At 36.8% G+C, this 26458-nt stretch overlaps 1 protein-coding gene across 4 annotated transcripts; it reads left to right on the forward strand.

The window, feature by feature from the left end:
* Positions 1 to 1483: 1483 nt before the first annotated feature.
* Positions 1484 to 26226, forward strand: ntrk1 (neurotrophic tyrosine kinase, receptor, type 1). 4 transcript variants are annotated; one of them, XM_084088118.1, is made up of 17 exons: positions 1488 to 1956; positions 5499 to 5573; positions 6104 to 6175; positions 8747 to 8815; positions 9006 to 9157; positions 9433 to 9575; positions 9937 to 10075; positions 13637 to 13969; positions 14058 to 14075; positions 14868 to 14923; positions 15022 to 15124; positions 17386 to 17550; positions 17646 to 17776; positions 18558 to 18730; positions 22676 to 22916; positions 23206 to 23364; positions 25410 to 26226. In XM_084088118.1, exons 1-17 carry the CDS (start codon positions 1778 to 1780, stop codon positions 25593 to 25595), a joined length of 2394 nt encoding a protein of 797 aa, XP_083944244.1. In that variant the 5' UTR covers positions 1488 to 1777; the 3' UTR covers positions 25596 to 26226. The 4 variants fall into 4 exon arrangements, with proteins under 4 accessions (XP_083944246.1, XP_083944244.1, XP_083944245.1 ...); XM_084088119.1 differs by having other exon boundaries at positions 14871 to 14923; XM_084088120.1 differs by lacking the exon at positions 14058 to 14075 and having other exon boundaries at positions 1484 to 1956.
* Positions 26227 to 26458: the final 232 nt, after the last annotated feature.

Here is a 26458-nt window from a genome sequence, read left to right on the forward strand (position 1 = left end):
TACTGTAAATGAAACGGCTATCCTGAGCAATAAAAGAGCAACTTGTGAGCATTCAAAATTTCTGCTGGAGCATAAAAAGGAAAGAAAAATCAATAATTAGATCTTTTTAAACATCAATATATAGCGGTGATATTAAATAGAGATCAAATGCAATCATTTGCATGGGCTATTTCAAAGCGTCTCAAACTGTGCTCGGATTTGCCAAAGTCTGCAATCAAAATTCAAAGATCTCAATTTGAACTCCTATTTCTCATCAAATTATAGAGCTATACGTTATCTATATTCATTCTTAATGTCAACAGTTTCCCATTTGTGTTCATGACATTTTAAGAGAAACATCTGAGAAAAGATTTCTGTTTATTGTAAATGTCGATGGAGCAAAAAAAGAGCAACTTCTGAGCACACATCTTTTCTCTCAGACAAAAAGAAGAAAAATGAGTTCTCCTCAATCTCAATTGTTTCTCCAGGACAGCAATAATACTCAATGGAGAGCAAATGCAGACCTTTGCTTGAGTCTCCTGCTTCTCATAGTTATTCTGCTGAGAAAAAGCCCCAGTGATCTCACATGTGCCTCCTTCAGAGTTTCAGAAGAGATCTCTAAATGTCTCAAACTGTGCTCAGATTTGCAGATTTAGTCTGAAATCAAATGTCAAAGATCTCAATATGAACTCAAATATTTCTCATCAAACATTACCAAATGATCTGAGTTATGCTATTCGGATTCATTTAACATTTGTGGTTACCAGGAATTGTAGACGAAATTGATACTCGCATCTAAGATCTCCATTGAGTCTCCTGAGCTGTGAAAGAGCAGCCTCTGAGCAATATCATTTTCCTCTCATACCTTTAACTATTTTAACATTTGAGTCTATTTTTACTTATTTTATCAGGAAAAATCCAAGAAAAAAAATGTATATCTAATATCTCAGTTGTTTCTTCTAGACAGCAATGAGGTTAAATGAAGACTTTCATTTACTTGTTATACTCTCATTTACAGCGATCTCACATATGGCTCCTCATTGGACCAGTTGCAATGAATCATTTCAGATGATACCAAACGTACTTTTTGTTTTGTTTTTTTATTAATCATAACTAACATTTCTTTTTCTTGCAGGATTAACATTTATATGCTTATGAAAACTAAAGATCCCCAGCACTTTCATTTCCCCAGCACAAAGATAGTGTGTCTGAGAATTAAAAGAGGAAACAAAACTGTCTAAATATATAACCTCATGACCCAACAACAAGCTGAAGTATCAAGGAATCCAAATTAACAAAGAATTATACATGTTGGAGAAAAATGATACAATGAATCATATCACCTTTGCCATGCTGCTATTCTTTAAAAACTATACTTGGGTAAATGGCACAATCCCCGCCCTTTGTGCATACATGTGTCATGAGTTGTTTTGCCTCATGAGCTCAAAGTTCATGGTCACTTTCGATCTATCCGTGTCCACCTGCAGCTCATGAGTCTGACTACAGTCACTTCTGCAAGTGTCACAGAGGTGTCTGGTGACCATTTCTCTCTCTCATCTCACACTCAACTAATGGACCGCTTTGCCCCTCCCCTCCTTTTCTCCATTTCGGACTGGGAGGTAGTGAGAGGAGGAGAGGAGGCAACAGCCCACCGTTCCCCTGGGCCCTTCTACACGGCTCAATAGCTCAGCTCCTGGATGGGATCATAACCCTGAGTGCTGGCCAAGAGAAGAGCCGCTTCTCCTCACTGCAGGGTGTGGAGATTCCTCCAGGAGAACAAACTCACTTGAACCCCACCATGGCTGAGCGTAGGGTGGTCCAGATTGTGGTTTTGCTTCTTGTCCTGGTTGCACCAGCCCTGAGCGGATGCCCAAGCGCCTGTCGCTGTTCCTTTGCCATGCTGCAATGCCTGGAGTTGGACGGGATCACCAGCATCCCGGCGTTGGCGCCACAGGAGAGTGAAAACGTCACTGAAATGTAAGTTGAGTTTGGTGTACGAATCTGTTCGATGAGCTGCTTGATAAAAGTTGCTGAGACTTCCGAGGAAGTTCAGTGCGGTGCTCGATCTTGCATGGAGATGGAACAGGTGGCGAGTTCAATCAAAGTGATTGGCCTTCATGAATTTTCATGGAGAAATCTGGGCATTTGGATGTATAGTTTGTGCATGCGTTCCCTGGTTTAGCCTAGAGGTTTTTTTTTTCTTTTTTCTGGCAGGCCAATCTAATTGTCAGACCTGCATTTATTGCTTTATAGTACATTTCATTTAATTAGTGGAATCAGGACCTAATGCACTGAAAGCAGAATTTTCCCAAAACAAGGAAATCCTTGGAAACTAATCAAGGGCTGGAGGGAAAGTGGCCTGGTACTTTGTGCTGCTGAGCTTCTCTTTAAGTGCCTTTAAGAGTGTCAGGTACATAATCTATTCTCGGAAATGGTGAGAAAAACATCTCAATGTTCACGTGTGTACAGTCAGACAGATGTTTCCCAGAGGTGCGAGTGTTTTAACATTGATACCAAGCCTTGCAGGATGTTGCACTTCATTCAGAATAGTGTTTATATGATTATGGCACTTATGCGTATACTAGGATAATCACCACACCTCTTACAATCTTTATCTCACTATGTTTCATGCATTCTCTCGTTCTCCTCCCTTCAGTGTAAATAATGCAATGTTTAATGGAAAGAAATGCTAGATTTATTATATCTAAAAAGCCACTACTTTTACAATACCATATAATTCACCTCAGAATCTGGGGTCAATAACAATACCCACCTCATCTCTACATAGTAATGCTACATCTTCTATTCTTATTAATTATGTCAATTGAAGCGTTTTATGCAGTCAGTGTTTTTCGCATTATTAGTGGTATTTAGATGTGTGTTACCTTGATAGTGTTTGTTTGGGTCACAATGTGCGCTTCCCATATCTGTGTATCACTCACAGATCCTGGAGATTTTGTTGTTGTTGATGAACTGTACACCATCATGTGCCTTTCCATCGTACCACCTGTATCATTATGCTCAAGAGGTGTTTTTAGAGATCATGTGCTCAGGATCTGGTTCACTTGGTGCCCTGGAAGAGATGAGACAAACAATACATGTAAAAAAACTTGGTTCAACATAGTAAGCAGGGAACGTAAAGGGAACCTGGGTTCAAATCCCAATCTAATATCATGTTCTAATAAATCAAGCTTAAATTTAAGCTCCACGCGATTTCATTACACAGAAAAGAGCAATTTTAACATTTTGACAACTCCTGTTTCCTATGTAGAAAAATAATGCAATATGAGATTCAAGCAACATGAGAATGAATAGATGACAAAAAAAGACAAATGAAAATGGCTGATTTCTGCTATTTCTTTTAGACAAACAACCAAATTATAAGAGATTTTATTCTTGGAAGTTGCACTGAAATCAGCTTAGGTCAAAATTAATCAATCAGTGCTTCATTCAATAATTAGGATAATTCAATAATATGTATATAGAACAGCTAATAACTGTAAAGTATATGCAATCGAACAATGTCTGACGTCATCACTGTATTTTTATGGTAAAGTTCTGCACGGCTGCCATTGTTGTTTGTCTCAGTACACCTGCTCAAGTGTGATTCTCTGAACTCCAGTGGAGTCTCTACATTTACTACAAGCATTCAATCAATAAATGAGAATGCTCTTTCACCACGTGTTTACACAGAACACTTTGTGCCCGTAAAAAACGCAGCATTTCGCTGTATTAGTGAGACGGGCACAGTACCGAGGAACAGCACTTCTACCGGGGAGGAAAACAAGAGACCATTAACTTCATACCAGCGGCAGAAATACATCATTCATCATGCTGTAAATTCCATTCTGCGAATTGCTTGTGAATGCCCCGCTGAAAACAATAGATGAAATATTGCCCACTCGACTCGATTCAATAAGCCAAAGCAGTTTGAGATGTCGTCCCACCTGCTCTGTAATTGCATTATGGCTCTCTGGGTCAATCAGACGCTAATGAATATCTGTTTGTGCTTCTTGAACACAACTGGACCGAATCACAGATCAAAAGATTCCAGTGAAGTCAGAAGAAATGTCTTTAGTTATCAGCATCTATATTTGAAAAGATTATTTATGTACAAGTAAGAGGATATAAGGCAGGGTCATTATTATCAGCATGACTGTGTATATTCAATGCCTCATTACACAATAAAACGCTGGTTATATTATATCCCACCTCTTTAAAGCTGTAATTTAAAAAAAGAAACATATTTCAGGGCCATATTTCAGCATGGTACAGTGAATGCAATAATTTGCACCTGCTTGATTATGTATTGACAATGAAATGAGCACTACAGAAATCAGGGAATGCATCATATGAAATTGAATTTTATATGTACTTAAACATCATATGAGTTTGTCAAGATGGTTTATAAAATATATTTCTGATATTAGTTCTGTGGTTTATTTGGCTTTTGCTAATGTCAAGTGCTGCTGCCAGCAGACACTGACCCACGGGATGAAGTTTTCTGGATGATTAGAGACTAAAACACCATGGTACTTTCTGTTAGTGGATATTTTAACTATACTACTTTGTTGCATTGAATTATGGAACAGCTAAGTTTAAGCATGCATCATATGAAGTGTCTCATTTGAAAGGCTGCATCCTCTGCATGCGTCATAGGATGTCTTATTTCAGAACTGTAACCATTATTAAAATTAATTTGGAATGTAGTGCAGTCTCGAAATGAGACACATAGACTAGCGATATATAGTTTGATTCAATGAGCCATTATGAAAACTTTTTCTCAAAAATAATCTGAGTTCTCATTCCTGGAAGTACAAGTACTCTTCAGTAAAACTGCTTGTGTGGAAATGAAAAAGTAATCGATTTCAAAATACTTCACTGATGGTGTTTATGCCATATAAAAATAGCTGCAAGGGCACAAAACTATTTAATATAGGCAAACTCACAGAGACCTGGAATCACAAACTTGAATGAAACAAAATTCAGGAGTCTTAGAGTGGAGATCGAACAAGTTTCTTCTTGCTAAATGTACTCAGGTGAACATGAATTAATTGAAATATTTGTACAACAAAAAAATTAAGAACAAATGTCATTATGTGGCTGCATTTCCATGTTTCTCAGTATTTCAACAAAGCAAGATCATTATATGAAAAACTATTTTATTTCAATATATTCCTGATTGAATAGGATATTCGTTGAAAAATAATGTAGGATTGGGAATAGATGAGATCATGAAAAGAGGGCGTTACATACCAGATCTGAGTCAAGTGGTTGGAGGGGAAGCGCTGAAAGTTGAAGATGGATTTGTGGCATAATCTGAAATGGAAAGTCGTTTTAGAGATGAAGCAAGTTGCTGCATTTGATCATGCAAACAAAATCAGAAATAATGTGTACAAGTGAAATATATCAGAAACATACAGTAAACAGTTTCAGATTTGAAATAATGACATTGAGCATAAATATTAGAACATTGTTTTAGTTGAATTTCAACCTGTACTTTCATTTCAACCCTCAAGCTACATAGAGAATCAAGCAAACCTGGAGAACATCACAGACATAGACCTCGCCAACTACAGAGAACTGAAGAACCTGTAAGTATTTAAGACTACAAACGATGTACAAGATTCAATAAAGATTAAAGATCATTTATACAATAATGTCTGTATCATTTTTTTAATGTTTTACAAAGAAGTCTCTCGTGCAGACCAATGCTGCATTCATTTGATCAAAAATGCAGTAAGAAACGTACAGTTTAAAATAAGTTATTTTTAAAAAAATATTATATTTTAAATATAATTTATCCCAGTGATGTCAAATCTGAATTTTCAGCATCATCACTCCAGTCTTCAGTGTCACATGATCCTTCAGAAATCATTCTAATATGCTGATTTGCTGCTCAAGAAACATTTCTTCTTATTATCAATGTTGAAAACGGTTTTTGCTGCTTCATATTTTTGTGGAAACTGTGAGAACAGCATTTTTTGAACAATGTTAAAGTCTTTACTGTCACTTTTGACAGTAAATTAGAAATTTATTTCAAATTAATCATTTACACTGACAACAAAAATTTCTGATATTCAAAAAGTCAATTATCTGGCTGACTTGTGTATATATTTTTCAGGACGGTCACAGATTGTGGGATGGTGTACATCTCTGAAAATGCCTTCCAGCATAATTTCAAGCTGCAGTATGTGTGAGTGTTCTTTACATATACGACTGGTCTTCCCACAATACACTTGGGTCTCAGGGCTTGTACCTGTCAATCACTTCAAATCCTCTTCCCTTCTGATGAGTGAAGCTGCTTTATTGGTCTCAGGCGGTAAAAACCCTAGACACATTTAAAGTTAGTTAGCAACTGAATGACTATTAAGGAAAACAGTTTTACATTTCACTTCCAGAAATCATTTTATTGCATTTATTTCCCCTAACTAAAAAGAAATTTGCAGAGATTTGTTGTTCATGATCATCATGTCATCAAGGGCGTAAGAACAATCTGAAAATTGTGTTTGGAGACATTACAAAATCAACCTGGCTCTCGAATATTAATTGAGTGACATGACAGTTGTTCTAATTCTGTCATTATTTATTCATTTTCATGTCATTCAACCTGTATGCTGTTTCTTTTCTGGAATTTTAGGAGACTTAAAGGGATAGTTGAAGGTAGCCATTGACTTCCATAGTATTTTTTTTTTCATACTATGGAAGTCAATGTCAATCTTTAAAACGTTTTGAATTTAGTGTCCATGTGGAATTTATTTAATTAGCTTGATCTTTAATCACCATGAATTATCACTAGATGGAAAAAAATCTCAAAATATAATGATCATTTCCCAAAAACTGGGGGGACAATAATGTTTTTTTATGCCCTTGATCTCATCCAAATCATGTATAGCCTACAACAAATCAAACTTCACTTATACCAAGAAACCTTATAGAACCTCCACAACAAGAAATCTTAATAGAATAAAACAGATATATAGTAACTCAATACCTAAAAACAGAAGCATAACTATTTTTAATCATGCATTTTAGGGCTAAAAGAGCCAACGTCTATTCCCTCCTGAAGGGAAGATTTCTAATCACAGCATCAACAAAACACTAATGATATTAGCAGAAAGGTTGTTGACCCTTATCTCCACTATCTTGTAATCGTTATCTTCCAGTGTGTGCGACATGCCCACTGTTGTTGATGTGGGGGAAAGCGGTCACACAGGAGGGGGGGAACGGGGGGGTTCTGGGGAAACATGAGAGCATATCCAGCAGTCACCTTTTACTCGCCCACTTTGGCGTATTATTGACAACTGATGCATAATAAATACACTCCACTAAGGGTCCATTATCACGCAATCAATATTTCACAGAGGGCTGTGCGGAGGACCAGATGTGTCTGTAAGCTTCAAGTGGCGGTGGGGATGTACAGTATGAAAAATCATAAGTATAAACGAGCCTATCTTTTATACGCCCGATCCATCCTTTGCTTCGGTTCTTTAAATCCACGCCCCCCCCCCTCCCTTCGACGCCAGTATGAAACGGCAGCTGCTATTCTCAGACGCTCTCTCCCTACGGTAGAATCGAGCTGTAATAGATAGGCCCCGATGGCCGACCCATCTGACATGAACTTTTGGGAGTAGGGAAAACAAATATTTGAACCCTTGCTGGCCCCCATTAGCCCTGCCACAGAGAATCTATATATGCCAAGCCGTTATTGTCCCCATCGTTTGTCATCTCTCTTTATTTAGCTTTTGATTTCAGCTTCCGTCTCCTCCAGAGGTCTCGCAAAATTCAATGAAACAAGACAACAAATATCTCTGAATCAGAAACCTTTCAGTACAAAAGAATGATGCAAAAAAAAAATCATCAAACTATGTCTGTTGCCAACATACAGGCCTTCAAAATTCACTCTCTCACACTTGTCAAACCTGTTCTCTGTGAGAAAGAGAGAAAATCACTCAACTAATTAAGCTTGAGTCCAGTTGTCAGCCAATACAGAGAGATGCGTGCCAGTGTTATTTAGAAATGCAGTGCTACTATGAAATATTTTACTGCATTGAATCTTGTTATAGTGCCATTAGCTACTGCGCATACTTAACGATTTGAACAAGCCCTTAAGCTTAAGTAGGTCTATAGGCATTTACACCTAACACACAAAGCACATCTCGAGACCTTGAGTTTTTTTTTGCTTCACTAACCTGCGTTTTTTAACAGCAAAAACGCGAGATGCAGGCTAGTGGAACGAAAAAAAGGGAAAGGTCTAACTTTTTTTTCCCTTGAATGGCGCGTTGTGCACGAGATGCTGCAAAGGACGCGAGATGCGAGCGCAATGGTCAAACACATCCGTCTAGCACTGCACGAGTTTACATTGAAAATCAATGAAAAAGTAGCGCAGTGGATTGGAAAAACGCATTCTATGTGAACTGGCCCTTCTTTAGAACATAACACATCCTGTATGTTTGTGCTAATAATTTGAAGTATATTTCATGTCCATAGGCCTGTAGGGCTTATTGGAGCCATATCTAGATACAGGCAGTGTTATTCTAGTATTATTTATATGCTATTATAGTATTTATTAATATTTTGAATTAGCTTCCATTTAACAAAAATCTAGTTGTGTGATAAAACAGGTTAAACTCTCGTATCTAAGCTGCCTACACATCATTTTTTGAAAGAGAATGAGTCCTATTTATTGAGAGTCTAACTATTGTACAACAGAGCCAATAGCATCTCTCTTTTGCATATGTAGTTCACATCTTCTCTTCTTTTACAGAAACCTGGCCTCTAATTTACTAATGCACATCAGTTGGAGGGTGTTTCATTCGGTCCCTCTGTTGAGTCTGTGAGTAACAAACTCCACTCATATACTGCTATGCTGAGATTTACAGATTTACTCTGCTGGCGATTTGAGACTGAACAATTTAAACAATTTACCTCAGTCTGAAAAACTGAAATGATAGATTTGAGGTCCTATGTATGTGTTATTTTGCTGAAAGCATGAAGTAAGCATAAGAAATCGGTTCTTTTCACAGAATTTTGAGGGACAATCCACTCACCTGCTCATGTGACATTTACTGGCTTCAGCAATGGCATAGAAAAAGACAAAGCGATATTGATTCTCAACAAAACTGCATCTACAATGGCAACAGCATTCAGCTGGATTCATTTGAAATGGATAATTGTAGTAAGTGCACCTATCTGGAATGAAACATATTTTAAGATCAAGTGTATAATTTTACTTCCATCCCAATTAAATATGCAGAGACAATAAACAAGATTGATTTCCCCAAAAGTGTAAACGCTGTGACTGTGAGTTTGGGAAAACTGTTTGAAATAAACCATTAAAATTCATCACCTTTCAGTTAGTGAAACACAATTGTCATAATGGTTACTTTACAATTTTACATACACTACTGTTCAAAAGTTTAGGATTTTTTTTTTTTTTTTTCTGTTCTGCAGGTGTTCCTGAAGTCAAAATTGACCCTCCGACACTGACCACTCAAGAAGGTGGAAACCTGACATTTACCTGTCTGGTGACTGGAGTACCAACACCGAGTATCCGCTGGAGAACAGAGCGCCTACAGTCCAGCTGGACCCTGCAGGTACATGACACTGGCTTCATACTGTATTAAAGTATTGAAGCTGTCAATGAAGCATCAATGGAAATTAACCAAAGTGATTTACCAAAGTAGTGCATGTTCCTGGATCAAGATCATTTGTTGGTACTGGAAGATAAAAAAATATGCAATCATAATCCTATGATTTGTCACTTTCCTTGAAGTATTCCTCATTTGTAAGTCACTTTGGACAAAATTAATACATGTACAGTAAAACTGGTTGAAAGAACTGTTCTTGAAGTTCCTTACCCCTGGTTGGTTGATCAGACATTGTTGCAGGACTTCTAAGAGATGTTTGATCTTTGTCGATCCATTAAATCTGGTCTACATTCATCTTTGTCCACAGCAAGGAATCTGGGGATCAACCCTGGAGCTGATTCTCCACATGAGGAACGTGTCTTCTGGAGACAACCTGCACAATCTCACCTGTGAGGCGGAGAATCGCGCTGGAATGGATGAGGCCACGGTGCAGCTGGATATTGAATGTAAGTACTGACATTTTTTGCTCTGTAATTTCTGAAATTTTCTCTCTCACCTTGTATACCGCTATTTTTCTGCCAGTGACCAAGGTGTTTAGCATAAATGTCTACCAACACATTTTCAAATCTGAATGCGACAACAGATGAGATTCTTATGGAAAATAATTTCTGCATATGAGTAAAAAATTGAAAAAATTTAACTGAGATAAAGTTTAAAATTAGAAAGTCACACTTTGAAACATAAAGTAGCAATTGCAAGACTTTTATTCTTTTACTCCTCCAGGCATCCATAGATTTCATTAACAGAGCAACATATGTGACTCAAACCCAAAGTTATTATGAAATTTATCTTGCCAAACAACTAAGCCATGTTCAAAGTGTGAAACCCATTTGAGGTTCCTTATTCCTTACATTTTTGTATTATTTATACACTATTATATCTTTTATTTATATTTTGAATTAGCTTTTATTTTTATTTTAAATTTAGTTTAACTTTTAGTAATTTAAAAAAATGTCTAAAAAGTTTTTATTTATTTCAGTTTAAATTCATATTATGGAGCCGTGCACATGACATGCGGACAAAAATATATATTTATCGTAAGAATTCGTTCTCTCGTTTTAAGTAAATTGTGCGCATATATAATAATTTGTTCCCTCGATTTACTAATCACGGCCACGTTATGCGAATTCATTCACTCATTTTGACTGAACTAAAACAAGGAAACAAATTATTATACACTGAAAAAAATGATTCGTTGAATTTAATAAAAAAATGTATCGTAAGTGGTTGCACACAATTGATTTTAGCTACATTTAAACAAATGCATTAAGTTGAACTAAAATTGATTAAGTTCAACTTAATGCATTTGTTTAAATGTAGCTAAAATCAATTGTGTGCCAACCACTTACGATAAAATTTTTATTAAATTCAACAAATCATTTTTTCCAGTGTATCATGCGCACAATTTACTTAAAACGATGGAACGGTAAAACGTTCTGATGTATTAGTAAGTCGTGGGAGCGATTTGTGAATTTGTAGCCGTGATATTTTTCCCGCTTGTTGTGCGGGCTCCATACTTTTTAGTACAACAAGTTAAACTTAAAGAAATGTTGCTTTGGCAGCTAGCTTAAATAAAATAAGTTTAATATTTTATATTCTATTATTGTCACGGTTGTGTGGTAGTAAGCGCACGAATGAAGAAGGTAATAGTTCAAAACAGTGTTTAATAACATCCACTAGTAAATCCAACAGAGAACAAAGCAATATGAACACATGAATTATATACAACTGAAAACAATGATGATTGACTACACACATCGAACTGAATGACTAAATCAAATCTGTAACCATGACAACAAACTAGAGGCGGGAAATAGTGCAAACCGGAAAAGTCCAAACTGAATGAAACTGTGACAATTATATTTCAGTTTTATTTTTTTAGTTTTATGGTTTAAGTTTTGGTTTTAGTTAACTATAATAAGCCTATTTAGTTTTATTTTTTATTTCAGTTTTAGTGCTTTATATATATTTTTTTTTTATTAATGTAATCATTTTAGTGCTTAAACTTATTTCAGTTAGTTGCCAAGGGCATTTTCATTTAGTTTATGTTTTATTTATTTCAGATTTATAGGTTTATTTCAATTTAAAATGTAAGTTTTGTAATATTTTACTTAACGATAACCCTGCTCTTCACAGAAGCAACAGCATTGCGATGGCCGGAATTTTCCATCGAAAATCCTCCCATATGACGCACTCCACACCACAGCAATTATCACTGTTTATCACCTCCTCTTCAGAAAGAAGAAAAACAGTGCTTGACTTCAGACAAATGTATAGCCATCAGGGGAGCGATAATGACTGTCAGGAAAATGGGATGATAACTGTCTTCAGATCTTGTTTGTTCTCTACTAATGGATTTCTCTCCCCCATAGTCCGGAAATATAATTGTGAGGACCGATTGGCAGATAGCAAGTGTGCTAGTTGCCAGTCTATCAGAATCACGTGACTGGTGGACAACGGCTCGACGCCGGCCACTGCTTAATTAGCTCTTAAATTAGCAGTCCGGTTATAGCCACAGGTGCTGCCACGGCATAATTCTGACCCGAAACATCTTTTATTAAACCCAGACGCCAATCGATAATATAATTCCCTAGTGTTAGTTATGCCATAGTGTACTGATGATGAAATTCATCTTTGGCCATCTACCTTTACCGCAACCCAATTAATGGATTCAATTATTTAATTCCTTTTGATTACCACAATTAGTGGAGTTCAAAAACGTCTCAACCGTTAACATCGGGCCGGTGTAACGAGGACGGTTTTTCAAGCGTGAACTCTAGGCCATGACACAAATGACTGTGATTCTCCGTGCGAAGCACTTTCTGAAGGAAGGGTCACGGGTTAAGAGCACTGAAATGGTTATGAAGCAGCCACCGGGTTGTGCGCATCAGCATGTTCTCCTGGCTAAAAGAACCATTTCCTGTATCCCACCTTCACCCGGCTCTCAAGTGCCTCTTGTGGTTAGGTCCCCTAAACAGACAGAGATTTATTATTTATAATAACAGGTCAACAGGTTTAATGTAAAGATTGAGCACATTGATTCATGGAAAAAAAAAATTATGATGGATGCTCCAGTCATCTGAGCTATTCTGAAGAGTTATAGAAAAGCATTATTCATACAGGAACATTATGTGAACTTCTTTAACAGACTTCTTTACAGCAATGGTTTGCGGCAGTTAGCGAATTCAACTTTATGCAAATGAGCAGTGATGCAATGCAATGACTACTATAGTTGGATACAGAAGCAGAATAAGAGCGGAGACTAGAAACCAACAGCTCACACACACACACACACACACACACACAAATAATGGATAAATATAATGTACAGTATTTTTAAAATAGTCTTTCATTTAATAAAGATAAATAAAATTCTTCAATAATTATTTAATTATTTTAAATTCTTATTAAAATTCTTTATTATTATTTAATAATAATAATAGTAGTACATTTTATTATTGAAATCTGCTTTAAAAATATATACTTTTTAAATAAGAAAGGAATAAGTTCTCATAATAATACAGTATAAATAGAGATTAGACAGCTAGATGCAAAACGTTTGTTGTACTTAAAAAAAAGGTATTTAACAATTTATGCACAGGTGCTATCAGTGACAAAAACGCTAAATGAACACATGTACATATCACAAACAATAATAATAATTCATTTTTTAAATCTACTTTAAAAAAAATAAGTACTCATAACAGAGTAGGGACCTCTGGGATGCTTGTACTTTAAAAAAAAATAATTTTATCCTCAAAAGCACACATATCACCATCCTATTGCACACACAACTCTGACTTGCATTCTTAAAAGGAAATTGCACATCAAGAGAATGCATCACATCAATCCCTTTACATTAGTCCAAGATGATATCAAAAGTAATCTAAGTCTCAAAATAGGCAGAAACAATTAAATATCCAATATCGGCCGATATTGTGCATGCCTAATGGACTGTGATTATGTCTCACTGCACACGTGTGAACTCCTTCCCCGTCTGTGTTTAGTTCCAGTGCGGATCTTGTTTCTGAGGGACCCAGAACAACAACATCACTGGTGTATCCCATTTGCTGTGGACAGCAATCCTCCCGCCACCATCAAATGGCTGTACAACAACAAGCCTCTCATCAAAACCGAATACACCTTCACCGAACTGATCAGAGACGCGACCGATGGCTCCGTCCAACACGGGTGTCTGTTCCTCAACAAGCCCACCCATCTGAACAACGGCAACTACACACTCATCGTGGAGAATAAACTGGGTAGGGACCAGGCTACGGCAAAGGGGATGTTCATGGAAAATCCTTTCGACCACTCTGACCCAGAAGGCATCATTCCTGGTGAGTGCACATCATCACACAACATGTATGGTATCAGCTTTGTGGTGAATTGAGTAATTTATTGTTATAATTTCTCTCCACATGCCAGTCCACCCTGATGAGCCAAGTAAGTTTCTCTAAATCAGCTTCCCGTAGGTCAACGCCCCGTTGTCATTTTCCTGTACAAACACTTAAACATTCCTAAATAACAGATACATTTAGTTGAGAAGCAAAATTACAGAAGATATTAAGTCTTGCTTTATGAACAATGTATCAAAATTAAGTGACTTTTTTCTCAAAACAAAAAAAAACAATTCAAAGCAAAAACAAGATTTTTCTTACTTAATTTTGATAGATTTAATATTTAATATCTTAAATTATATATTTGATCTATTATGCTTTTTCACATTTTAAACTTTCTCTATATAGTTTTCTGAACTCCCTAAAACGCCTCGATTTTAGTCTTGAGTTTACTTCCGGGAACAAACATGCCACAATATTCCTCATTTAAATAATTCCCGCCCAATGCATACACAAAATAAAGGGGCGAGGCCTGGTTGAGTTGAGTTAGTAGTGTGTTAAAACTCACTGTTATGGTAAGCCAATCACAACACACTGGTCAAGCCGACCAATCAGAGCGCACTGCACTTTTCAGAAGGAGGGGCTTCATAGAGACAGGAACTAAACAGAGCGTTACTGACAGACTGGGAATAGAGGACCTGCAACAATGGAGAATATGTGAAAAATAATGTTTTTTGAACATTTAACATGGAAAACAAAATCAAGGGCATAATATGCTTCAATACTTAATAATGTATCTTGATTTAAAAATGTTTAGATATTTGTACTGGAAAACAAGATAATATATATTTTTTGGCAGTGTTGATAAAGTAACATTCATTAAATATTTTAACCTTAGCAGTTCCCACCAACCAATCAACGGAGACGGAGAAACTGGAGACCAGAGTGTTTGGGGTACGAGATGAGTCACTTATGATCACAACATCCTGTTATTTTTTTACATTCTTGTATAAGTGTTATCGCTCTGATTCTGTCCATTTGCACATTCATAGGTGTCAGTAGCGGTGGGTCTCGCAGTGTTTGCGTGCACATTTCTTCTCATCATGGTTGTTGTCATCAATAAATGCGGACAGCACTCCAAGTTCGGCATCCACCGTAAGTTCTTCTTTACTTAATGCACATTAATTGTGCGAGTTATTCCATATTAACAAACATTTTGCTTCCTAAACCTTGCTTTGCACTGCTCTGAAACAACTTTCCGATTCGCTGTTCAACCACTGAAGGTTTAATTTTAGCATGTAACACCCATTTTTCACAATCAAACGAATTCTCGACGGATCCCATTAAGCCTCACCCTGCATTCTCATTAAATATCCTGTTTTGCTCGAAAATGTGTTGTAATTAACATTTCATGGTGACTTTTTATGTATTACCAAAATCACTTTCAAGGTATGTCAGTTCACTCGACAGTCATATTTCCAATGCCTCCGGGCAGATATTTCGGGCATGCAAGACCAACTTGAAAGGGGAAAATTCTTGCCAAACTCACATTTAAATGACATATTTCAAATCAGTAGCAAAATTAATCTCAAATGGAAACCAGAGCTTCTAACAGCAGCTGTAGTGTTACTCCTCCATATTGTACACTGCAGTTTCTCCCATTCATAGCAATATGAGTGCACCATCTTAGTATATATGAAGAGTTCAGATGCAAAAGCCTCTAGGTGCCATTTGAAATTTTCTTCTAGAATGATCATTTTTATCAAGCTCATATATTTAAGTTCAGTAATTTCACTTAAATGGCAATGAAAATTACCTATTAATTGTCATTTAAGTGAAATTACTGAACTTAAATATACGAGCTTGATAAAAATTATCATTCTAGAAGAAAATTTCAGATGGCACTTAGAGGCTTTTGCATCTGAACTCTTCATATACAGTCTTTGTGAAAAGTCAACATGAAATCAAAACCGGCCACATTTACTTTTGTTTTTACTGATGTTATATACATCCCTTTTACTTTTCAAAATCTTCCCACCAACTATCCAATATGGCATGTAATCAAGCCCCACCCCTAATTTTTCCTTATTAAACATCCTATTTTGCTCAAAAGTACGTCAGATTATGGAAGTAAAATGGATTGTGTGATTAATTAACGTTATTTCGATTGCTCATTTTAGACATTCTACTAACTATTAATACCTTTGCAACTACATGTCAACTAACTATTAGAGTATTACTAACTGTCTTCTTAATATCTGTTAACACTTTATTTTGATGGTCCCTCAACAGACATTTACTGACTTTAAGCAACTTTGAAAGTACATGTCAACTTATTCTTCTAACCGTAACCTAACAGTCTACTAATACTCTAATAAGAGTTATTTGACAAGTAGTTGACAAAGTTACTTTAGTTAGTAGAATGTCTAGAACATAGAACTATTACTTTTTTTTATTACTGGCTGATGTGACAGTCATGGTCATGTGATCTAAATATAGTGGCCACCATTTGTAGGATTTGTATTATTTTATTTTTTAATTTTTTTGTATGCTAGGCTACTAATATGAGTGAAGCCTTCATCTCATGTTATCATTTCATCTGTCAAAAGTGCTACATTAAAAAAATATATATATATATTTCTCCCAAAATCCAGCTAATGACACAACAATTTTCACTTAATCAGAAAGCTAAATCAGTTTAAGCCTCAAACAAAGATGTTTTGAGATCTTTCAAAGGAAAGGGAACTAAACAAACACATCGCAGAAACAAACCAGGTGTGACTCACGCAACAGCGGAAGAATGTTATCACTAAACAAGAAAGCCGGAGACAGAACATGCCAAAATGACTTTCTCCATTATTATTTTGGAATCGGAATGAGTTCCACATGAGGCATTGTGTTATTTTTAAGTAACACACAATAAGGGAGCGAAATACGGTCTCTTTTAAGCTGTAACTTTGTACAGTGTCAGCCTAACAGCTCGGCAAAGTGCTGCCAGGTCTTAATTACAGCATGCAAAGTAAATAGCATCGGGAGCCCCAGCCGCGAGCCAGCCATTAAAGAAGAGTGATGGAGCCAGGCTTTTCAGGTCCACTCGCTCCGCTCACAAAGTGCCTAAGTGGACCTGATTGCCTCCCTCCCCTCTCACCCTCTATTCCCTGCGTTCCTCTTCTCTGCCCAGTCTGGGGTCTCTGCGGTTATAGCTTGAGTGGGTTTTGTGATTTGAAGGAGAGGCCTTTGCATTTAATTCCGCTTCCTAAAACTGAGGTGATTTGCTTCGGATCAAGTAAACATTCTGTTGATGCTTTTTTTGTGCATGGAGTAACTTGTCAATTTTATACAACACAACATACTGTACATACAGCACAACATACTGTTAGCTGCTTGGGAACCACTTTCTGTCCGGGTGTCCACAGGTTCGTCTGTTCTAGGCACTGAGGACGATCTGGCCGTGTCTCTCCGCTTCATGAACTTCGGGGCAAGTCCTCCATCTTCAGATGACAGCACGCTGGATTCTGGCTTGTCCAGTTTTGTGGAAAACCCGCAGTATTTCTGTGGCATCATCAAAGACAAAGACATGTGTGAGTGTCTCACAATCCCATTATAGCACACAAGCTTTCAGCATGCTGATTCAGTTTGTACTAAATTAAAGTGATTATTTCTTTGTATTTTGCAGGTGTCCAAAACATTAAAAGAAAAGACATTATTTTGAAGTGGGAACTGGGTGAAGGAGCTTTTGGCAAGGTTTACCTGGCAGAATGTGCCAACCTTTGTCCTGATACTGACAAGATGCTGGTTGCTATCAAGGTATGATCATCCTTTAGTTTATTATGGCTTCTTTTAGGGTTAGGGTTATTTCATGTTTTCATTAAATGTACAATTTTTCTTTATAATTGAATTTTTTAATACCATGGCAGCTATTTGCATATACTCAGATTTGAACAAGAACAATGGCAAGCAATGCAAAACATTACTGATTGGTTAGTAATTATCAACCAATTCCTCCAGATTCGTCCAAGACTATCACAAGTTCTCACAATGTATGTTAACAAGCTAGATAACTAGCTAGAAACAACATTCAGTACAACCACAGAAAATGTATGTTTGCAAAGCAAAGTTGTTATTGATAACTAAAACTATTTTAAAACATTTTTGTTAACTGAAACAAAATAAAATATGGATAAAAAATGTAATTAATTAAAAAAAAAAAATTACTAAAATGACTCAAACTGAAATCTAAATAGACTAAAGCCAAAGCTAAATAGAAATATTTAATATATTATTTTAAAAAAACTACAAAAAATGACAAAAGCACTACAAAATTATTCAAAAATAAAATAAAATACAGAATATCAATAAATAATACTCAAATAATACTGTTGCAAACCATGAAACCAGAGTTGAGCACCATTCAAAATTGAATTGAATTTAAATTTAAGTAGCAAACTTTAAATTACAAATGCGATTTACATTAAAAAAAAGTTCATTTCCCAGAATACATTACCTTTGTTGCTTTTATTGAAAGTATTCAGATACTTTTTTTGAAGCACCGTATGTTCACTGAACATCTGGTTGTCTTCATGTGTAGACCTTGAAAGTTGCCAGCGAGTCCACCCGACAGGACTTCCAGCGCGAGGCCGAGCTGCTCACGGTGCTGCAGCATGAACACATAGTGCGGTTCTACGGTGTGTGTACAGACGGAGAACCTCTGGCCATGGTGTTTGAGTACATGCGACACGGAGACCTCAACCGCTTTCTAAGGTCAGTCTAATAACCACCAGCCACTCACAGCGAATTAACTACAGTGCCAACAATGTGGTGTAGCGGTCAGAAATTGGCCAGCTGAAAGAGTCTTCAGAGACAGAGCTTCTATCCACATTTGCTGTCTTAGGGCAACCTTAAAAACAGAAAAAACGTGTTTCTTTGGACGATTTAGCCAAAAGCATCAAGGAAATTACTTGGGAGCAGGGCTTGACATTAACCTTTTTGCTCACCAGCCACTGTGGCTTTTGGTTTTCCAAAGTTACTAGCCACTCAGCATATTCACTGGCCACAATTTTGGCATTGATACCATGGGGAAAAACTGCCATATAGATATTTTTAATATTATCCCATTATTTGCTGTCACTTTAAGACCTGTCGCACGGATCCATTATACTCTTACACATCTGTTTTCTTTCTCAAATTTTTACGTTCATTTAAAAAATGACTGACTGTGTTTACGTGAATACTTGCCAAGACCGGCATTTCTTTTACATTATTGCATATGTGTTTGATTGTTTAAGTGCAATAAGCAGCGAAAAAGAACTCAATTTATTTCTGAGAGGCGGCTTTATGCATGCACACTTTGGCGAGAGCACAACATCTGCGGGAATGAGAAAATGATGCAAAGTTCAAGCCCTGTAACACCAACAATATTCATCTGGATTAAAATAAAACGAGTGAGTGAATGGAGGCGGGTTAGTATGTTAACTCACTGTTGGAGAGACGAGAGAGAGAGAAAGCTCAGCTGGTATCATGTATCTATTCTGCGGAAAATGAGTATTGGAAGTGTTTCATATACGTGACCCTGGACCACAAAATCAGTCATATGGGTAAATTTTTTGAAATTGAGATTTATACATCATCTGAAAGCTGAATAAATAAGATTTACATTGATGTATGGTTTGTTAGGATAGGACAATATTTGGCCGGGATACAACTATCTGAAAATCTGGAATCTGAGGATCTCCTTTAAAGTTGTCCATTTATGTTGGCGATTGTGCTGCATTCACTCACAAAAATAAATGTTTTACATATTTACGGCAGGAAATTTACAAAAAAAACTTTATGGAACATGATCTTAACTTAATATCCTAATGATTTTTGGCATAAAAGAAAAATGTATAATTCTGCCCCATACAATGTATTGTTGGCTATTGCCACAAATATACCCGTGCAACATGTGACATATTTCCAGGGTCACATATTTCAGTATCGATATGTATCAAAAAATTAATAAATTAATCATTATTTCAGATGCCTTTTTAAAAGGTTCCAATTGAAAAATGTATACAGTATTTTATATATAATTCAACCCGTCTAGTAGGAGTGACTGTGTTACACGCCACTGTTGAAATACACCCGCATTTGGTGTGTGTTAAGGTCAAGCCCTGCTTGTGAAAAATAGGACGCAAGCTGCACTCGACCCAAGAAAGTTTAGTATACCCTCTCAAGAGTTAACAGTTAATAATCTGGCATGCTAGTCAACTTTCTGCATTTTCTTTTGGGCTTTCATGTTACATGAAAAGTTACATCAAATTCAAAGCCTTTCATTTACCATATTTCCATCTACATCTACTGAAACCCAATGCCCAAACTGAGTAGAAGAGCGATGGAGCCCAAATGCGGATCCAGCTTTGTGATGCTCCAGTCTTAATTAAGATGTAAAGTTCACTGAAGTATGAGGTGGCTGATGGGGGACTGACTGACCATATGTCCAGCACAGCTGAGTCTCGGTGCGTAAAGATCCAGTCTGTTTGCCAGGTGGTTACTGGGGCCAGATTGGGAGTGGGGACAAGTGAATGTTTGAGGGGGAGATGGAAATCGCATTTTCACGTGTATGGATGTGTCTCCAGTCTCGGTTGCAGCTGCCCCATCCTGCCACCTGCCTGCTAAACTAATAGGGATCACATACTAAACCTCAGAGCAGAAAAGAAGGCAAGCGAGTGGCAGAGAGTTTGCATGCGTATATTAGGATGAATGGAGACAGTGGTTTGCTCATTGAGGCCTGACACGCAAGGCAATGGTGCTTGTGCTCTCATTTAGCAGATGTTTTTTTTTAATCCAATGTAACTTAGAGTACACTTACTACAATCTAGAGTTTGCTCAAAAGCATAACAGTATAATTAAGGCGTTATAAACGACTTTTAACCACTACAACCTTAAAAATAAAGGTTCCAAAAGGGTGCTTTCGCTGTGATGCCATAGAAGAACCATTTTTGGTTCCCCAAAAGAACATTGAACAGTTCTTTAAATTTTTTTTTTTTTTTTGTGTGTGTGTATAAAATAACCTTTTGTGCAATGGAAAGTTTCCAAGCATGTCAAAGGTTCTTCATGGAACCAGAACCATCGATGCCAATAAAGAACCTGAATTTTTCAGAGTAGGATGCTTGTGTTCAGAATGGAAAATTAGCATAATACTTGTTGCATACTGCCTACTATTTAATTTTTTTTTTTAAAGTAGCATGTGAAACAACATACAATCAATGTATAGTGATAAAAAGTAGCATGCTACATTGTTGTCACGTTGTCATCCAGTTATGTTGTTAATAAACAATTTTTTTTTACTTTTCATTCAATTTTGCTCAAAAATGTCTAGCCTTTAAGCAGTTTGATTAAATAGTGTGCCAAGATTATGGTTGTTGTCACTTCCAGTTAATTTATTATGGTGGAAATAAAGTACTGCGGGAATTACTCCAAAAACCTGGAAATAAGTTAGTATAATTGAACTTCCAGTTCCATCGTCCAGAACATTTTTGAATGGATTTTTTGTTAAATGGCTGAAATAAGGTCTGTGGTTAACACAAGTTCAGGATATTTTCATGTTTTATTCAATGACATAAAATACATCAATAATACCCCACACAGTTTTTCTAAAAACTTTAGCATGTTTTGAAAAAGGCTATCAAGTGGCTTGATGGGACTATAGAGGTTGTAAGGGACATTAAACGTCATTATTATTTTCTGCAATAATCCAAAAGCCGATTTAAACAATCCTTCAGCCTTTTTGTTGAAGGAACCACGTTAATGCTAGTCTCATCCTCAGACGTGACGCCCACAGACCGCCGGCTGATTTCTTAAGTAGTCATCTGATTGGTTGAATTCTACAGGATGTCCAGGAGACGTGCGTGACGCGTTCTTTACGGTCCATTCTTTTGCCGTGATGCCAAACCCCCTCATGGAAGAAGAAAGCCGTCGTGTTTACAACTGTGACAATGAGCGCTTATCGGGGTCAACTAAAAGCTGGATTTTCAAAAGTTTGTGAAGTATGTAAAGTCTTTACGGCATAGTTTGCGTTCATGTATCGGCATGAATGATACATTTTCACAAAACATGACGCAGAACAAAACAAACTATAAATGGTTGCGTTACATGTCAGTCAAACATCCTCTTGGGCGGTCCTTGGCCAATGAAAGCTTCTATAAAGTGCAGACCTTCTGCCGTCAGTCTGAACTGAAGGTCTGGCTGTGCGAGACTAGGGTCACGCTAACTTGTCTGGTCTGCAAAAAGATGTAATTTTTGCAGCACTCTGTGGAGGATCAAGTAGAGTGCATTGCATTGTGGGATACAGTATTCCATACACTCTTATAAAGGTTCTTTATTGGCATCTATGATTCCATGAAGAACCATAGATGCATAAAACACATCCATAAAACCTTTACATTGCACAAAGTTCTTTATAGTGTAAAAAGGGTCTTCACACTGAGAACTGCTCACTGAAAGGAATGGTTCTTCTATGGCATAACTGCGAAAACACCCTTTTGGACAGTGTAGTGTGCTTTTGAATGTATACTAAACATCTAGAACAATTTCGTAGGGTAATCGATGCATGTAGAAAATTCACATAACATGCACATACTGCAAAAATAGAACACATCTGAAATCTCTTTTCTCAGGTTAATGTTTTTAGGCAGCTGTGTTATAATGTGTGTCGTGTTTGTACAGGGCTCACGGTCCAGATGCTCGTATCTTGGACGAGATGAAGGTTCCTCTGATGGGTCAGCTGACCCTTCCTCAGATGCTCCAAATCGCAGCTCAGATCGCCTCGGGCATGGTGTACCTCGCTTCCCTTCATTTTGTCCACAGAGATCTGGCCACCAGGAACTGTTTGGTTGGAGAAGGGCTGGTGGTGAAGATCGGGGACTTTGGGATGTCGAGAGACATTTACAGCACTGATTACTACAGGGTAAAACATTTCATAGCAATATCAATGATGTTACTCCAAAAACTGTAAAAAGTCACAGATCATTGGTCTTTGGTGGGAAATATCTACAGTACGTTCATATTGAGATCTCTACCTTTGGTATATGCAAATTTGATTACAATTTGAGAAATCATAGACATCTGAGACACAAACCGGAAACATTTGAGACACTAAAGAGATTGTGATTTTGCCTTTCTTTCCTTTTAAGTTTTTGTATATTTACCAACAGCAGAGATGTCTGATTGTAATTTGTTCTCGTTCCCGCCATCAGGTCGGTGGGAGGACGATGTTGCCCATTCGCTGGATGCCGCCAGAAAGCATCATGTACAGGAAGTTCACCACGGAGAGTGACATCTGGAGCTTTGGAGTGGTCCTTTGGGAAATCTTCACCTACGGCAAACAACCGTGGTATCAGCTATCCAACAGTGAGGTACAGTGCCACATATAATGTCAACCATTTATGGCTGCATAATTGTACCTATTTAAATGTCAAACTTATTCATTGTTGAGCGTTTAAAACAATACAACCAAAAAAAAAAAAGATTTTAAAGGAAAAGTTTACCTAAAAATTACAATTCTGTCATCATTTACCCTCAAGTTGTTCCTGTATATGGATGGAAATCAGAAATGTAACAATTGTGGTTCCGATTTATCTTATTAATGATTCTTTGAGTATTTTTAAGGCTAAAGTAATAGTAAACAATACTATTTTGCACATTTTATTTTTCAATCAAAGTTGCACTACCATTCAAAAATTTGGGTACAAGTAAGAGAGAAATTGATAGTTTTGTGCAATAAGGATGCATTAAATTGACCAAAAGTGACAGTCAAGACCTTCATTCGGCAGTAAATGACTCCTGTAATGTTTACCTGCAATGACAGAAGTGATTTAGGCTGTCTGATGGCATCAGTGCTGGTCAGTGAGCTAAAGCAAACAGACAGAGCTATTCCCAACCTTCATCGTGATGTGAACATCCATCTTGGACTGGATCAGACTGTGCTCTTAAGCACTTATGAACGAGAAGATCGATAGATTTTTTCGGTTCCAGAGTGATCCAGACCTCTCAGATTAGGCACCAAAAAGTGGACTCTGGTGTGACCACAACTGCACTATTACGCTGGAGAGCCCTCTCTTCTTTCAACAGAGAGGTAGATCACTTTCCCGCCGACTCGATTTTAATCCGATTAAACCTCATCTTCGCCTTGGGCCGACGTTGTTTAACCTTGTTAACCTAATCCTTCCCGAGCCATGATGGACACAGCTAATTATCGGGAGCCTAATTGTACAGGACAGAGACGGATCGTTCGTGACTTTCCATCTGCGAGGAGAGAGGGTGCCAGACTTTCAGAGGGGTCAATGTGAATTTTTGTTAATTTATTGCAGTGATTGAAAGCCCATTTCAGAATGATGTTGTGTGGTGCTGACAGTCTCTTCACCTCATTTGATTAAGAGGCAATGCTATAAGGGCTTGAAGTCACTGGCGTTTTAAATAGCCACCAGGAATAGCCATGGAGAAAAGAAAGTGAATCTTTACAGGCAGCTGCTGCCTGTAGAAAATGGAGTAAAAGGGGTCATATCATGAGAAATCAAATTTTCTTTGATTTCTTTTTATTGAAATACATGTGCACATAATGTAATACGAAAACATACTGTAACTATTAGAACTGAAAAATTCCTTCACACTAAATTAAAGAGCATTATTGACACAAAGCTACAGGAACGACCCATTCTGAACATCTGAATACATTATTACACGACTGCCTACATTTACATGTCAACAATCTCTATTCTATATATGAAGAGGATGCTTGTGTTGGAATTTTACAGGTAAAGCTGCAAAAAAGGGAAGTTTAATTCAAAAGGTCAGAGAGAAGGTAGAAAATAGTTTTAAACAATAAATGTTTTTTTGTTTTTGTGAAGACTTCTATGAACTTCTATAGGTGACCTCAGGAAATAATAAAATACTATTTTTACTGTTCAAATACTTATTTTCCTCACTGTATACTGATTTAGAATAATAATTCAGAAAATATCCAAAATAAAAATCATTTTATCAATTCATGAATGATTTTGTGCACGATTTGCAAATTTTGAATTACTAACATGGGGCCTCAGGAAAAAATACAATAATAATAATAATAATAAAAAATAAAATAAACATAATATAATATTATAATCAAATAATACTAAAATACGATATAAAAATGAAAAAACAAAACAATTTATTGTTAAATTATTGTATTATATATATATATATATATATATATATATATATATATATATATATAATACAATAATTTAACAATAAAAATAAAAACAATAACAAAATTATAATATATTATTATAGGCATAATATATATTAAATAAAAAAAAATATTGAATAATACCCTGCAGATTAAAATACCACTATAACCATCTTAACCATTTTTGGCAATTATCTCATTGTAAATATGAAATATTTCCTCTCTTTCCAGGCCATTGAGTGTATCACGCAGGGACGAGAGCTTGAACGGCCACGTACCTGCCCAAAGGAAGTGCACCTCCTCATGCAGGGCTGCTGGCAGAGAGAACCACAGCAGAGGCTCGTCATCAAGGACATCTACAACCGCCTCGTGGCCCTCGTCAAGAGCCCGCCTGTCTATCTGGACATCCTGGAATAGCAGCACATGGTCCTGCACGGAAAAGACATGCTTCTGATGGCAGGTTGTTTGGGCTGAGGAGGAAAGTCAATGGTGGGTTGAGGATAGACAGAAGTCACAAACTGTCTCAGATGTGCAGTATGAACGTTTTGCCGGTGTTTGTTGATGTGTACGTTTAATCCACTAAACGTGTAAGATTGTGTCCATGTGTTTAAATTTGAAATGGACTGAGTAAATGGACAGTGGATACTTTGAACATGCATTAATGGAAATTGCTCATGGATCTTCATGACTCAACCCTGAAGAGACACTAGATTTTCTATAAAAGGATGCTGTTGTCAAGGTCTTGTAATTAAAGTTCATTAAAGGTGAAGTGTGTCATTTTCAGATTAATATTCAAGACATTTTAGGCTTATTTCCCCATAAATGTAAAAACGGTGGCTCTGTTTATTTGAGCATTCCGCCCAGCCAGACCCAACAACAGTTCCTCAACCAATGGCGTGAGTTTGGGGGAGGGACTAACTGTTTTGTCTGACCAATGGGAGACGGGTAAAGTGAAAACCAGGGCCTGTATTACAGAATTATTCTAACTTAGTAACCAGAATGTTTTAAAATCTTAAGTCAAGAATAAAGATAGGACGTTTTTGTAATATATCCTGGTCATTATTTTAGGATTTGCTGCTTTAATGGCACACACATTACATACTTCACCTTTAACCATCATGTGCAGTTTCTAAATAATGTGCCCCCAAAACAAACACTCTTTAGTTGTTGATTTCCACGTTGTGCCAAGCTGACTGCATTTCTTTTCAATGTCTTGCGATTATGAATATATTACATCAACATGTTATGCGTGATCTTCACATGCATGTATTGTACATCTC

Source organism: Abramis brama (assembly GCF_963993115.1).
Source record: "Abramis brama genome assembly, chromosome: 17".
In the NCBI taxonomy this organism is placed as follows: domain Eukaryota; kingdom Metazoa; phylum Chordata; class Actinopteri; order Cypriniformes; family Leuciscidae; genus Abramis; species Abramis brama.